This window comes from Oncorhynchus gorbuscha, linkage group LG23 (genome assembly GCF_021184085.1).
Source record: "Oncorhynchus gorbuscha isolate QuinsamMale2020 ecotype Even-year linkage group LG23, OgorEven_v1.0, whole genome shotgun sequence".
Classification (NCBI taxonomy): Eukaryota; Metazoa; Chordata; class Actinopteri; order Salmoniformes; family Salmonidae; genus Oncorhynchus; species Oncorhynchus gorbuscha.
In genome coordinates this window covers 46,307,966-46,324,072 of record NC_060195.1, presented here as the reverse complement: position 1 = coordinate 46,324,072, position 16,107 = coordinate 46,307,966, and the positions used below count along the sequence as shown (strand labels likewise).

The 16,107-nt window shown below is 42.2% G+C and overlaps 1 protein-coding gene across 1 annotated transcript in view; it reads left to right on the top strand.

Moving 5' to 3' along the window:
- LOC124010771 (ETS-related transcription factor Elf-1-like) overlaps positions 1-16,107 on the top strand; it is a 61,510-nt gene that overhangs the window by 22,119 nt on the left and 23,284 nt on the right. The window contains 1 exon segment of the mRNA XM_046323425.1: positions 9,475-9,810. Coding sequence (XP_046179381.1) covers positions 9,739-9,810 — 72 coding nt within the window. The 5' untranslated portion in view covers positions 9,475-9,738.

Genomic DNA, 16,107 nt, shown 5'->3' with positions numbered 1-16,107 from the left:
ACTGGCTGTTATTATAGGATTCCTATGTCCACTGCCTTCCTTTCTGGCCATATATCTCGCCCCGGCATGGCAACTTGCAACCCCCTATTACCCAATAAAGTTTTGTCAGTTTAAACATGCCGTGACTGTGAGCATTGTGCCATAGCCCATTCCATAGCCCATGCATGGACATGTACATGTGCTGAGCAGAGCTGAGAATACTTCTACCAGTTTTTATACACACACACACTGGTGTAGGTTGCGGTGGCGGTGAAAGTACCTTCTGTGTCTGTGTATGCTCTGTTCTTTGCCTGGCATGGAGGTAGCAGCCTCTTAATTGCTGTCCCTTCACTCTGTCGAATTAGCAAACAGTCACCTCATAGGACTATGACCTTTGGATAATTCCCAATCAACCGGCTAGTTTGCCTTGAAAGGTTGTCTGTTCTTTCTTCCGTGTGAGATGATGCCTCTGAAAAACTGTATCTTTGCCAACTTGCATGTCTTAAAGACTCTTTTAAAGTTGAATTGTCTGTGACCATGTCAGGGCAGTGGCTACTTCATTCTCTCACTCAGTAGGGGTGTGCTGTTGTTGTTGAATAAGATAAATGTCTAGTCTGCTAAAATCATGTGGTTTTTTTCCCCCTATTGATGTGCACGAGGCCAATCAGTACAGGAAAACTATTAGCCAGAGAGGATTCTACTATAGCAGGGCTCCAGGACTGACTTGACACCAGCCTAATACCACTGAGTCATTTCCTCAACAGGAACCCAGAAGCATTTCTGCAAAACAGCACTTCTCTGCTGACTACACTTGATGACCACAAAAAATTGATGTTGTCCTCAGTTTTTCTGCCAACATGTACATTGGTATTTTGCTTTGCTCTCTTAGGTCAGGTCTCGGTAAATACAGCTGAATTGGGTTACCTTCAATGTAGCCTCACTTTTGCCAGGCTAATAGCTAGAAGTTTATGGGAACTAGAGCAGGGGTTCACAAACTTTTTAATTCAGACCCCCCTTCCAGCATTCGGGACCCCCCCCCCCATTCACACCCCTCCTGTTGGCAGAGAAAAAATGTAAAGTTTATTTCCTGCAATTCTACAATTTTTTTCATGGGGTGCAGAGAACATTTAGCTGTTTCAAAGCTAATTTTCTTGCACTTCTCTAGATATACTCAACTGTTCAAAAGTTTTAGAACACCTACTAATTCAAGGGTTTTTCTTTATTTTTACTATTTTCTACATTGTAGAATAATAGTGAAGGCATCAAAGCTATGAAATAACACACATGGAATCATGTAGTAACCAAAAAGTGTTAAATAAATAAAAATATATTTTATATTTCAGATTCTTCAAAGCAGCCACCCTTTGCCTTAATGACAGCTTTGCACACTCTTGGCATTCTCTACACCAGCTTCATGAGGTAGTCACCTGGAATGCATTTCAATTAAAAGGTGTGCCTTCTTAAAAGTTCATTTATGGAATTTCTTTCCTTAATGCCTTTGAGTCAATCAGTTGTGTTGTGACAAGGTAGGGGGGTATACACAAGATAGGCCTATTTGGTCCATATTATGGCAAGAACAGCTCAAATAAGCAAAGAGAAACAACAGTCCAGCATTACTTTAAGACTTGAAGGTCAGTCAATACGGAACATTTCAAGAACTTGGAAAGTTTCTTCAAGTACAGTCACAAAAACCATCAAGTGCTATGGTGAAACTGGCTCTCATGAGGACCGCCACAGGAAAGGAAGACCCAGAGTTACCTCTGCTGCAGAGGATAAGTTCATTAGAGTTACCAGTCTCAGAAATTGCAGCCCAAATAATTGCTTCACAGAGTTCAAGTAACAGACACATCTCAACATCAGCTGTTCAGACGAGACTGTGAATCAGGCATTCATGGTTGAATTGCTGCAAAGAAACCACTACAGTACTAATAACACCAATAATAAGGAGAGACTTGCTTGGGCCAAGAAACACAAGCAATGTACATTAGACGGGTGGAAATTAGTCCTTTAGTCTGGAGTCCAAATTGGAGATTTTTGGTTAAAACCACCGTGTCTATGTGAGATACTGTGTGGGTGAACGGATGGTCTCCACATGTGTATTTCCCACCGTAAAGCATGGAGGAGGAGGTGTTATGGTGTGGGGGGTACTTTGCTGGTGACACTGTCTGTGATTTGTTTAGAATTTAAGGCACACTTAACCAGCATGTCTATCACAGCGATACACCATCCCATCTGGTTTGGGTTTAGTGGGACTATAATTTGTTTTTCAACAGGACAATGACCCAACACACCTCCATGCTGTGTAAGGACTATTTTACCAAGAAAGAGAGTGATGGAGTGCTGCATCAGATTACCTGGCCTCCACAATCCCCTGACCTCAACCAAATTAAAATGGTTTGGGATGAGTCAGACCACAGAGTGAAGGAAAAGCAGCCAACAAGTGCATATGTGGGAACTCCTTCAAGACTGTTGGAAAAGCATTCCAGGTGAAGCTGGTTGAGAGAATGCCAAGAGTGTGCAAAGTTGACATCAAGGCAAAGGGTGGCTATTTGAAGAATCTCAAGTATAAAATATATTTTGATTTGTTTAACACTTTTTTGGTTACTAAATGATTCCACATGTGTTATTTCATAATTTTAATGTCTTCACTATTATTACACGATGTAGAAAATAGTAAAAATTAAGAAAAGCCCCTGAACGGTTGTGTACATTGGAGGCTAAGCTTTTCTGTCAGTCTCTCTCAGACTTAACCACTCGAGTGGAGGCATATATTCTCTTTGTGATGAGCTCTACTAATTGACTGCAGTGCGTCAGTTTTCCTAACCTTTGCAGTGTTTGGATAGTGAAGAGAGGACTTTATGCCCATGGTCTATCATCTCAGTCTAAAATCGCATTTGGAAAATCAAGCGTGTACTGCCTGAAATGCCAGTCTTAAGTCCGTTTCCTCGCTATTATCGCCAAGCAGGAAAGAACGCCACACGTGTCCTCTCTCTCTCATTTCTCCCCTTTTTCCCCGAAAGCGCTCATCAGATCAAGAGCTATTCTGAGACTCTGAACTCAATCTCTTGACACAGGGCGAGTGAATGTTTGAGCAAGCATTACCACCCATATTACAACCGCCAATCACATAGTCATACCAGAACCACCGGAGCATGCTCCAACCACCCTATAACGTCACCTCTTTGAACGTAAAAAAAAAATATTAGAGAAAGGAACTGGGTAAGATAACTTGATAAGAATATATGGTTCTTGGTACGTTTTCTCATATCTCACAATGTTTACGTGGTCGCCACATGTAGGCTGACACATTGCCTAGTTATTTAATTGGCTAAATTACCTCCTTTCATCGTTAACAATGAGCTCAGCCGAGGAGAGCGAAGACGGGGAAATAATGGCCTGCTGGAAGCTGTACGTTTGTTCATGAAGCCAGGGGTGTATTCAATTCCGTGAAGCGTTCGGAACATTGCAGATAGAAAGGTAGGGCTAACAAATAGAGCTAACACTATTCTCTATTCCACCGGACAGACAGTCATGTCTGTTCTACACAATACAACGCTCTGTGACGTCGCTCCCTTCCGTACAGACCCCAGGCCTCTAATTGGTTGTTATTGCGACTGCCAGTCACTTTGTGCCAGGAGAGGTGGAGTAGTCTTCTGCTGTTTGTTATTTTCTACTCCTCAATACACAGCAGGTAGAACTGACACGAGAACGCGCTACAACAAACGTTTGTTTGAGGAAGGGAGAGCGTGGAGCACATCAACCATCAGTCACATGACATGTGCCACAGTGGAGTGGTAATTCCTTCTACTAACTCCAGTAGTACTCAAGAGGAAAGCCACTTCGATACTAAAGTAACTTTTTCGTAACAGGTTAGGAGAACTTACGCAGCAGGTTACGAGCGTTAACCTCAGTCTCCTAAACTGCTAAATTAAGGTTAGGAAAAGGGTAAGGGTTAGCGAAAATGCTTTCCTAACCTGCTATGAAAATCACTTTATATTGAAGTGACCTGAAAAGAGTATGTCCCAGTACTCATGTAGCCTGAGGCTGGCCAAGAGTGGCCCCATGCAGGCTAAAGTCACACTCTGCTTCATTTGCTCTGTGGAGGCTTGGGAAATTGAATAACACTTTTAGATATAAAGTCCCCTGTCTAGTGGACCTGCGTGGTTCTGGTACTGGTTCCGACTGACATTTTCGCTTATGAATCGATCTGTGGACACCGTAACGGACACTCTTCCGCCTGTTTGAAGTAGGATGGGAAATCTGGCACCACTTGATGCTGGGATGTACCATTTCATTCGCTCTTCTGACTGTCCATCAACTCCAGGCTGAGCCCACCATCACAGCCACAGACAAAGCACATACATGCCTGCGAAATGGTCACTCTAGCACATTCAGAGATTGATTTTTGTCAACTTTAACAAAGTAATATAAAAGCATTCATATATTTTGAACAAAAAATACTTTGTTTGTCGTAGACAGAAAATATTAATATGAGATGAAAGACAAGTTCCTAACGAGGTCAAGAAGCCAATCTAGAGCTCTGTGTGATGTTCACGGCGATGGAGGCAGTCATTTTGATAGAGAGATCTTTAGAAAATATGCATATTTTCTCTAACACTAATCATACAAATGTGTATTTTACACGTACAAGGAAGGTGAAATATTATAGTTAGTCATTTTATAATTTGAGTATCCTACATTTAGAAAGCATATGTCATTTCAAGCCTTATTCATGCAGTTTTGTTGAATAGGAAATACATCATACATCATCAGATTTTCAGATTTATATCATATTTGTACTGTGTACTTGAGCTTGTGTCCTCAAAAGTGAATGCACCTCAGCAATTTATAACAATATTTACCAGAAAAGTATGTTAACCTTTGTTGGAGTATGCAGCATTACTAGTTATTGTTTATGGCCCTCTCATGATAATATATATATATATAATATTACTTAGGGGATTATGTAGATTACAATTTAGATTACATTTTAGTGGGCCTCCCGAGTGGCGCAGTGGTCTAAGCCCAGGCTCTGTCGCAGCCGGCCGCGACTGGGAGGTCCATGGGGCGACACACAATTGGCCCAGCTTCGTCCGGGTTAGGAAGGGTTTGGCCTGCAGGGATATCCTTGTCTCATCGCGCACTAGTGACTCCTGTGGTGGGCTGGGCGCAGTGCACGCTGATTTGCTTTTTCCCTCTGTCGTCTCCTCTGACTGACGTACTGTAAAGTGATCTCAGCCATGTCATCTGTCGTGTGCTCTGGGACACTGTACAGGTCTCTCTAATGGCTGGCTGTCTGTAGTAGTCTGTCTACCCTCAGCACTCTGCCAACTGGGTCACCCAGATCAATGATGTGATAGCAGGAGGGATATAGAACACACACACACACACACACACACACACACACACACACACACACACACACACACACACACACACACACACACACACACACACACACACACACACACACACACACACACACACACACACACACACACACACACACACACACACACACACACACACACACACACACACACACACACACACACACACACACACACACCCCTACCTTGCATTAAACCCTCTGATAAAAAGCCAGGCTGTCCTATAGTGATATTTCTATTGATTTGATAACAGGCCTTTTCTGGGAGCCGTGTGAATTATTCATTCAGTCACAAGCCTATCTGTAAACTCTGGCAACAAATGTAATAGAATTGAAAGTGCCATGGAACAACCATACTACTGACAGTTATGGTGGATGGCATGAGGAGTAAAGAGAAATTGAAGAGAGAAATGAGACAGGAATGTAGGGGTCATATCATATTCTGTCCTCTCTAAAAGGCACAGTTCATTCAAAAATCTAAACTTTTCAGGGCCTATATTCACAAAACACTCACATATTTTAACTGATTGAACTTGACTTTGAAGTGAACTGTCCCTTTAAGTCTAGAAGGGAACATTGGAGTTGGGCAGTACCAATGAAGTCATATACTGTATGATGTCTATGGGAATCTAGGCATGCCCATAGACTGAAATAAATATATGCAGCCAGGAATGGGCTCCCATATGAACCTGACCTCTAGATGTTTACTTTCTTCCCAGAGAAGCAGAGAGAGGGGATTCTGCTTAGTCCAGGCTTATGTGTGCTGTCTGCTCCATGTGTGGCCTCTAGCCTGTGTGACTACTGAGTGCGAGGAGTCACTTAGTTGTCTGTCTGCCCACGGAGGTAGTTTAATGTGGGGCCTGGAACTGAAGGCTCCATCTGCTCCACCTCCCATTTAACCCCACCAGGAGGTCCATTCCACTGGGAGGGGCAAATCTCCCTCCCAGCAGATGCCAAGGGCACTGGCAGTCATAGGGCTCCAGCTTATAATGGCCAGCAGTGGGTGGCAGAGGTGGGCATGGAAACTATCCATGGGCAGAGTGAAAGAGAGAGCGAGAAAGAGGGAGGGAGAGGCTGTGTGAAATGAAAGGCTAGCCTTCAGTACTCTTCCTACTCTTCCTTTCCACTCCTCCTCTCCAGTCCCCCTCTCCCTCCTCTGAGCTTCACGTTATGAATTTACCAGAAGCAGGCAGGGGAAAGAAACAAGAGACTTTTAATCACACATATGTTTGACCCGCCCCCACCACCACTTTACTCCCACAGTTTGAACCCCCCGTCATCACTCTCTCACCCTCTCCCCTTTCACCACCCCCCCAGAGACACAATTGAACTAGGAATGCGCTTCGTCAGTCACACAGGCATTTCAAAGCAAACAGGCCCCACCCTGCAGCAGTGGTGAAGGAAAGGGGGTAGGTAGGGGCGGCTAGGCGTGTGGTGGTATCGGGGAGGGGGGGGGGTTCTAAGTACTGCTGCCATCTCTATCTTTATCTTTCTCTCTCCCCTCTCTACTGTTGCCAGCTTTCATCTCCTCCACCCTCCACCTCCCGATTTAATCTTTAACCAGACCCCCGGCCCCTTCCCGTCCCATCCACACCCCTTTCGACCAGCATGTGGGATGCGGACTACACTCTCACTACAATCCCCCTATCCCTCCATCCACCCATCTCTTCCTCCCTCACGAAGGGGGCTTGGGCAAAGACCATCAAAAGAACTGTGTTCTTTTTCCAGAACTTGTTTCCTGTTCTTCCACCCCACCCATGTTTCCCCCCATCATTTACACTGGCTCTCATGACCAGGGGTGAGCTCACATCCCCCCTCCCAAGGTCCTACAGATGTGACGTCAAAGGGGGACTAGTCTACTTACCGCTACTGGGCTTTGATGGAGTAAAGGGAACCATGTGCTTCTGAAAGTGGGGCAACACAAACCAGACGAAACTCTTCTGAGTTTATGCAAAAAGCAATCAAACAAATGTCTTCAATCAATCAAGTGCCTTTACTGAAACCCAGCCTAAAACCCCAAAAAGCATCTTCGTGATCCGTGTAGTCATGTCTAAAAGTGATCTAAAATTTTAAATTGATTCAAATTTTTTTTCCCCCTCATCAATCTACACACAATACCCTGTAATGACAAAGCAAAAACATGTTTTGTCTCTCTTTTTTCAAATGTTTAAAAAAACAACTGAAATTTCACATTTACATAAGTATTCAGACACTTTACTCAGAACTTTTACCCTGTGAGGGTAAAAAAAAGAGCCCTGTTAAGAACTTTATTTTTATTTTATTTTATTTTATATATATTGACTTTCAATGTTAGCAGTGATTACTGCCTCGAGTCTTCTTGGGTATGACGCTACAAGCTTGGCACATCTGTATTTGGGGAGTTTCTCCCATTCTTCTCTGCAGATCCTCTCTAGCTCTGTCAGGTTGGATGGGGAGTGTCGCTGTACAGCTATTTTTTAGATCTCTCCAGATATGTTCGATCGGGTTCAAGTCTGGGCTCTGGCTGGGCCACTCAAGGACATTCAGAGACTTGTCCTGAAGCCACTCCTGTGTTGTCTTGGCTGTGTGCTTAGGGTCGTTGTCCTGTTGGAAGGTGAACCTTCACCCCAGACGTCCTGAGCACTCTGGATCAGGTTTTCCTCAAGCATCTCTCTGTACTTTGCTCTGTTCATCTTTCCCTCAATCCGGACTAGTCTCCCAGTCCCTGCCGCTGAAAACCCGCTTCACAGTAGGGATGGTGTCAGGTTTCCTCCAGATTGGCATTCAGGCCAGAGTTTAATCTTGATTTCATCAGACCAGAGAATCTTGTTTCTCATGGTCTGAGAGTCCTTTAGGTGCCTTTTGGCAAACTCCAAGCGTGTTGTCATGTGCCTTTTACTGAGGTGGGGCTTCCGTCTGGCCACTCTACCATAATGTCCTGATTGGTAGAGTGCTGCAGAGATGGTTTTCCTTTTGGAAGTTTATTTTATCTCCACAGAGGAACCCTCGATTGCTTAGTTTGGCTGGGCGGCCAGCTCTACAAAGGGTTTTGGTGGTTTTTCTATTTAAGAATGATGGAGGCCACTGTGTTCTTGGGGATCTTCAATGCTGCAGGCATTTTTTGGTACCGTTCCCAGATCTGTGCCTCAACATAATCTTCTCTCGACCTCATGGCCTGGTTTTTGCTCTGACATGAACTGTCAACTGTGGGACCTTATATAGACAGGTGTGTGCCTTTCCAAATCATGTTCAATCAATTGAATCTGAGTAATATTTTTTTGCGTCTCATAGCACAGGATCTGAATACTTTTGTAAATATTTATTTATGTTTTACATTTGTATAAATTAGTAAACATTTTGAAAGACCTGTTCTTGCTTTGTTATTATTGGGTGTTGTGTGTAGATTGATGAGGAAACATTTTTATTTAATCAATTTAAGAATAAGGATGTAACGTAACAAAATGTGGAAAAGGTCATGGGGTCTGAATACTTTCCGAATGCACTGTAGCTTCTCACTGAGGTGACAGCTATAATCACACACTTTTTCAAGTGACTACAATAGAAACTGAATGTGAAGCTGGGCAATGGATGTATTGGAAAGTGTGGTTGCATTTTTCCATGTGCTCCGTGCTGGTCTTGATTCTACTTTGGAATATTGTGAGAGTGCATGTCAACCCAACTAAGAATTCTATGGAAAGAGAATGTTTTTGTAATGTTTCCCTAATGTTTGAGTGTACAGTTTTCCATTAGTTATGGGACCATTCTATCTGAGTTAGCGAAAACCTTCTGAGAACAATTTAGCATGTTTTGGCATTAGGGTTAAGAGAACATTGCCTTAATGTCAAACAGAACATTTCTGTGTATCAATTGTCAGGACATTGCCCGATGGTCCCAAAGAAACGCTGTATATACTGTAGTTTCGTTATTGTTATTTTACTGCTGCTCTTTAATTACTTGTTACTGTTATTTCTTATTCTTACTCGTATTTAGTATTTTGTTGGTTAGGGGCTCGTAAGTAAGCATTTCACTAAAGGTCTACATCTGTTGTATTCTGCGCATGTGACTAATAAGATTTGATTTTGATTTGATTGAATAACTGTGGTTACTGACATGTTCCCTTCTCTCAGGCAGGTGTAGATGCTCCAGACACAGCAGGCCCCAGGAAGAGGCTGCCTCCATCCAGGCTCAGCGCGGCTCTTCTCTCAAACAAGTGTGAAGGGGCCACTGGAGAATCTCAAGAAGGGAAGCCATTTTGTTGTGACCCACAGTGACTCTTCAGCAGTGACATTGATATTTGAACCTTGGGTTCAGTCTGGTGGATTTTCTGGACAGTCCCTGGAGGGGTAGGAAAACACCCTACCCATCTGTGTCCTACCCTCTTCTTCATCACCATGGCAACAGCAGTGCAGCCCAATGAGCTAGTGTTTGAGTTTGCCAGCAATGGAATGGATGAGATCAATCAGGTACCTGTCATTACATTGGAAATAAGCAGTAGTCAATGACAGTAGTATTATCAATATGTACCACCACCAATGCAGTAGGGAGAAACAGTGTCCTTGGCTGCCCCACCACCATTGTTGTTATTGTTTTTGTTGCCGAGCTGAGGAGCATGGTAAAAAAAATTCAGTACATATTGTGCCCATCTATGGCACGTGCAATGATATCATAGGGGACAAAAGATGTTTGTTCATTGTTTGCAGTAACTTTGTTGTTGTAATATCGCAAACAGATGTGGCTGTTTCACCATTAAGGACTCCAGCTTTTCCAGGGAAATTTTACAGATAATATTGAGAAAAATACTGAAAGGATTTGCGAAACAAAGATTATTGAAACCAAAACTGACTTCTAAATGTAACTTTTGATAAACAACATGGTCAGAGGGATTTGAACAGGGAAGTCAGCAAGCCAGCGGGTCAGAGGCTTTACTGTCTTCGTGACGTGATGGAGAGATTGAGAGAAGGAGTGGAGGAGGAAGGGATGGCAGGGAGAGGACTGGGAAATGGAGTGTGGGCTGTTGGCAGGACAGAGACGGAAAGTGTGAGGGACCTGAGCCCGGTTTCCCAAAAGCATCTTAAGACTAAATTCATCGTTAGAACCATTGGGAAACCGGGCCCAAGAGTTTGGACTCTTTTAGTATGCGTGGGAGGAGACGGTGGGGCTTTGCCAGGACCTGTCAATTTACGGTACAAAGGTTACTCTGTGTGTGCTTTGTGTGTCTCTGTGTGTGTATGTATGTAGATGTGGAGAGACGAGTCGTCATTGGATCCTCTTGCCTGAATAGCACTGGTTCAGGCCTAACCAGACAGACCTGTTGTGGGAGGCTGTTTGTGAGGTGATGTGCTAATTTCACTGAAAAGCCTACCATTGTTTGGAAATAACACAGGCCTCCTCTTGGGTTCCTCCCTGTGCCCACTCAGTCAATTACCTGAGGATTACATTGCCTGTCCACGTGGTAGCCGGACAAAATATCTTAAAATAGTACTGGGATAACTTATTCACATTTAGCGCTAATGCTAATGAAGGTGGCTATTTTGTTTTCGCTGGAGCTAGCTTGTCTGAAGGGTTTATCTTTCTGTATGGAGGCTGTTGGAATCAAAGAAAGCCACAGCTAGCCTAGACTGCTGGACTGTAATGATTAGCCTTGTTATATTGGATTTTACAGTCAATAAGTAGCTCCCTGAGTCAGGGCCATGGTGTAATGACTTCAGAATTATGTTTAGCTCAGTTTAGTATCTGAAAGCTTCTATTATAGAGTTCTATGGAAGCATGGTGTGGTCATACACATTTACACCCACTCACATTTTTTACTGAATAGTAATTCAATTACAGAACAATTACAGCACCCCATTTTAAGTATTTCAGTTGTTATCTGGGGTGTGGCTATGCAGTGGTGTCATGCCCATATGTGGAAAATGCATGTACCCCCTCAGATTTGTCCTGTTTTAGAATTCTTCAGATGTTAAAATAATTACTAAACGTTTTATCATAATTATTTTTATAAAGATCTGTCAGCGGTATTTTGCATTGGGGGCACACTGACTGGACCAGCGCCCCCACCTCATTCTCCCTAGTAAGTGGTTCCTTTCAAGGTGCATGGAGAAAATAGTCCCTAGGCAGGAGGCTAGATATATTGTCAGTGGAGGAGGAGAGAGAGTGTAGAGTGACTCACACAGCATTTTATTTGATTTTAGCTGCCAGTGATGGGCAGGAGGTAAGTTTGTAAATGAATTTGATCAAGCTATGTAGCCTATTGATTCCTTCTTGATGAATAAATAAAACCTATTTTTTTGTTTCTCTGTAATTCTAGCCACCTAGCAATTTTATGAAGATGGCTTAAACTAGCCAGCTAGATAGTTTCACAATCTCACAACCTCATAGCTAGATACCAAGGCATTTCAGGCTATCAATCAAGTTAGAATAGCTTGTCTAACTATCTTACATTTAGACAAGCTGACTTATTCCAATGACTTATTCCACATTTTGTTTTTACACCCTGAATTCAAAATTGATTAAATTGTTTGAATAAAAATCTCATTTACTGACAAAGTGAAACATGTTTTTAGAAATTTTAGCAAATGTATAAAAATGTAAAATAGAACAATCTAATTTACATAAGTATTCACACTCCTGAGTCAATACCTTCTAGAATAACCTTTGGCAGAAAGCTCTCTAAGAGCTTTCCACACCTGGATTGTACAACATTTGCCCATTATTCTTTTCAAAATTCTTCAAGCTCTGTCAAATTGGTTGTTGATCATTGCTCGACAGTTTTCAGGTCTTGCCATGGATGCTTAAGTTGATTTAAGTAAAAACTGTAACTCGGCCACTCAGGAATATTCACTTTCTTCTTGGTAAGCAACTCCAGTTAAAATTTGGCCTTGTGTTTTAGGTTCTCCTGCTGAAAGGTGATTTCATCTCCCAATGCCTGTTGGAAAGCAGACTGAACCAGGTTTTCCTCTAGGATTTTGTATGTGCTTAGCTTTATTCCCTTTTTTTCTATCCTGAAAAAAAACTATCCAGTCCTTAACGTTTACAAGCATACCCATAACATGATGCAGCCACCACTATGCTTGAAAATATGGAGAGTGCTACTCAGTAATGGGTTGTATTGGATTTGCCCCAAACATAACACTTCGTATTCAGGACAAAAAGTTAATTGCTTTACCACATTTTTAGCAGTATTAATTTAGTGCCTTGTTGCAAACAGGATGCATGTTGTTATTCCATACAGGCTTCCTTCTTTTCACTTATCACTGTCAATTAAGTTAGTATTGTGGAAAAACTACAATGTTGTTGATCCATGATCAGTTTTCTCCTATCACAGCCATTAAACTCTGTAAGTGTTTTAAGGACACTATTGGCCTCATGGTGAAATCCCTGACTGGTTTCCTTCCTCTCCGGGATCTGAGTTAGGAAGGACGCCTGTATCTTTATAGTGATTGGATGTATTAATTCACCATCCAAAGTGTAATTACTAACTCTACCACAAGAGGTTGGTGGCACCTTAATTGGGGAGGACAGGCTTGTGGTAATGGCTGGAGTGGTGGAATGGTATCATACGCTCCGTTCCCAACATTATTTTGAGTCGTCCACCCCTCAGCAGCCTCCACTGAATTACTCCAACTTGCTCAAAGGGATATTCAATGACTGATTTTTTTAAACCAATAGTTTCCCCTTCTTTGGAAAATCTCCCTGGTCTTTGTGGGTGAATCTGTGTTTGAAATTCACTGCTCGACCGTATGCGTGTGGTACAGAGATGAGGTAGTCATTCAAAAATCATGTTAAACACTGTTATTGCACACAGAGTGAGTCAATGCAACTTATTATTATTTTTTAAATTTTATTTCACCTTTATTTAACCAGGTAGGCTAGTTGAGAACAAGTTCTCATTTGCAACTGTGACCTGGCCAAGATAAAGCATAGCAATTCAACACATACAACAACACAGAGTTACACATGGAATAAACAAAACATAGTCAATAATACAGTAGAACAAAAGAAAACAAAAAGTATATATACAGTGAGTGCAAATGAGGTAAGATAAGGGAGTTAAGGCAATAAATAGGTCATGGTGGCGAAGTAATTACAGTATAGCAATTAAACACTGGAATGGTAGATGTGCAGAAGATGAATGTGCAAGTAGAAACACTGTGGTGCAAAGGAGCAAGATAAATAAATAAATACTGTATGGGGATGAGGTAGGTTGATATATGGGCTATGTACAGGTGCAGTAACCTGTGAGCTGCTCTGACAGCTGGTGCTTAAAGCTAGTGAAGGAGATATGAGTCTCCAGCTTCAGAGATTTTTGCAGGTCGTTCCAGTCATTGGCAGCAGAGAACTGGAAGGAAAGACGACCAAAGGAGGAATTGGCTTTGGGGGTGACCAGTGAGATATACCTGCTGGAGCGCGTGCTACGAGTGGGTGATGCTACGGTGACAAGTGAGCTGAGATAAAGCGGGGCTTTACCTAGCAGAGACTTGTAGATAACCTGTAGCCAGTGGGTTTGGCGACGAGTATGAAGCGAGGGCCAACCAACGAGAGCATACAGGTCGCAATGGTGGGTAGTGTATGGGGCTTTGGTGACAAAACGGATGGCACTGTGATAGACTGCATCCAGTTTGTTGAGTAGAGTGTTGGAGGCTATTTTATAGATGACATCACCGAAGTCGAGGATCGGTAGGATGGTCAGTTTTACGAGGGCATGTTTGGCAGCATGAGTGAAGGATGCTTTGTTGTGATATAAGAAGCCAATTCTATATTTAATTTTGGATTGGAGATGCTTAATGTGAGTCTGTTAATGTGACTTGTTAAGCACAGTTTACTCCTGAACTGATTTAGGCTTGCAGGCTTGCCATAACAAAGGGGTTGAATAGTTGTAGATTCAAGACATTTCAGCTTTTAGTTTTTTTGTTGAAAAAAATAAACAAAACACAATTCCACTTCAACATTATCGTGTGTAGGCCAGTGACACAAAATCTACATTTAATCCATTTTAAATTCAGGCTGTAACAACAAAGTGTGTAAAAAGTCAATGGGTGTGAATACTTTCTGAATGCACTGCAGCTAAGATAACCTATGCAGACAAATATATACATTTTTTGGCTCTTGATTGCAGGAAAAAGCTGAATGCACAGACCAGTGTTTGAAAAATGCAAAATTCGTCAACTTCAACTGTCACCCCACCTCCATCTTCATGAACTTCGTGCCCAGTCTAAAATAATGGGTGCATGACACCCCTGTGACTATGGGATATTTTCCATTAACTTCCTCTATCAGCCCTATCAGGGGATGTTAAAAGTATAGAGGTGGTGCTAAAAATTGCGACATGGGAAGGTAAAGCAGAACCGGGTTGATTATAGGGGAACCTCTCACACACAGGGGCTTGCTTTCATAGCCAAAACTGGGAACTCTGAGATGCAAATACTCCAGTGATCGTTATATCTGGTTGAGAGCAACAAAGAGGAAGATGCAGCCAATATGGCCTTTGTGTAAATCGTACTAAATACCATACTCTGTTTTGCACCTTTCATTATCTTGTTGAGATAGTTGAGTGTCTTTTGGCTAATAGGAAAGTTAGCTAGCTGGCTACCCACTGGGCAAAAACGGGTTGGCGTGGTTTCCATGTAATTTAAACAAAATTCAATGTGATGACACTGAATCAACTTGTAAAACTTATTAGATTTGCCAAAAGTAATAAACGTAAGGGAGTTTTGTATTTATTTCACCCAACTTTAAAATAAATCAAATGACATGGTGAAACGTTTCATTGATTTTATGTTGAATTCATGTTAGTTGACAACCACATGCAAATCAAAGCTAGAAATGACGTCTGTGCTCAAAAGGTAACTCTTTGGTCCTCCTTTGTGCCAAACCCCGCAGGTGCTTTGTTGAATCTGGGTCCCATTATGTCAAAACAACAACAACAGACAGACACAGACATCTTCTGCCCCCTCAGCAGAATCTGTGTTGGTTTCAGTTGGTCTGGTCTGGTTCTGCTAGGGAGGGGAGACAGTGTGATGTTAATGCACAGATGAGTGAACTCAGCAGAATTACTGGTGCTCTCATTGCCTGGTCACTAAAACATGCACATACACAAGGTCACAGGCTCCCGACCGACCGAGATATCTGGTATTATGTCTAGCTACCACAGTCTGAGAACAATAGACAGCATGCTGTTACGTCAATGAAATGTCAGCTTTTACAGTCAAAGGACACAACAAACTGCATTCTTTATCTTTTATATTTCCCAAGTGGAGGTCCCAAATGGTCTCGTGGCCCACTGTTGACCATTGATATTGACATCATGGAAAAGCAGTTTGTTTGATGGACAGTGTTCTGAAACCTAAGATATTGTTTGTGAAGTTAATTGAACAGTCCCTGAACTCCTAGCTATGTTGACATAGTCTAATTGTTTGGTAATGACTCCTAAAGGTTGAATGATTCCACGTAATGCAGTTGTCTGTGGCAGAGTGCTGTTAGTGTACTGTTAGCTTACACCACTGCTTCTCTCTCTCGTTATCATCTATGCATAGTCACTTTAATAACTCTACTTACATGTACATATTACCTCAATTACCTTGACAAACCGGTGCCACAGCACATTGACCCTGTACCGGTACCCCGCTGTATATACTGTAGTCTCGCTATTGTTATTTTACTGCTGCTCTTTAATTACTCGTTACTTTTATATATTATTCTTATTTGTACTGCATTGATGTTTAGGGGCTCGTAAAATCATCAGTAAATGTAAAAAAAACTCA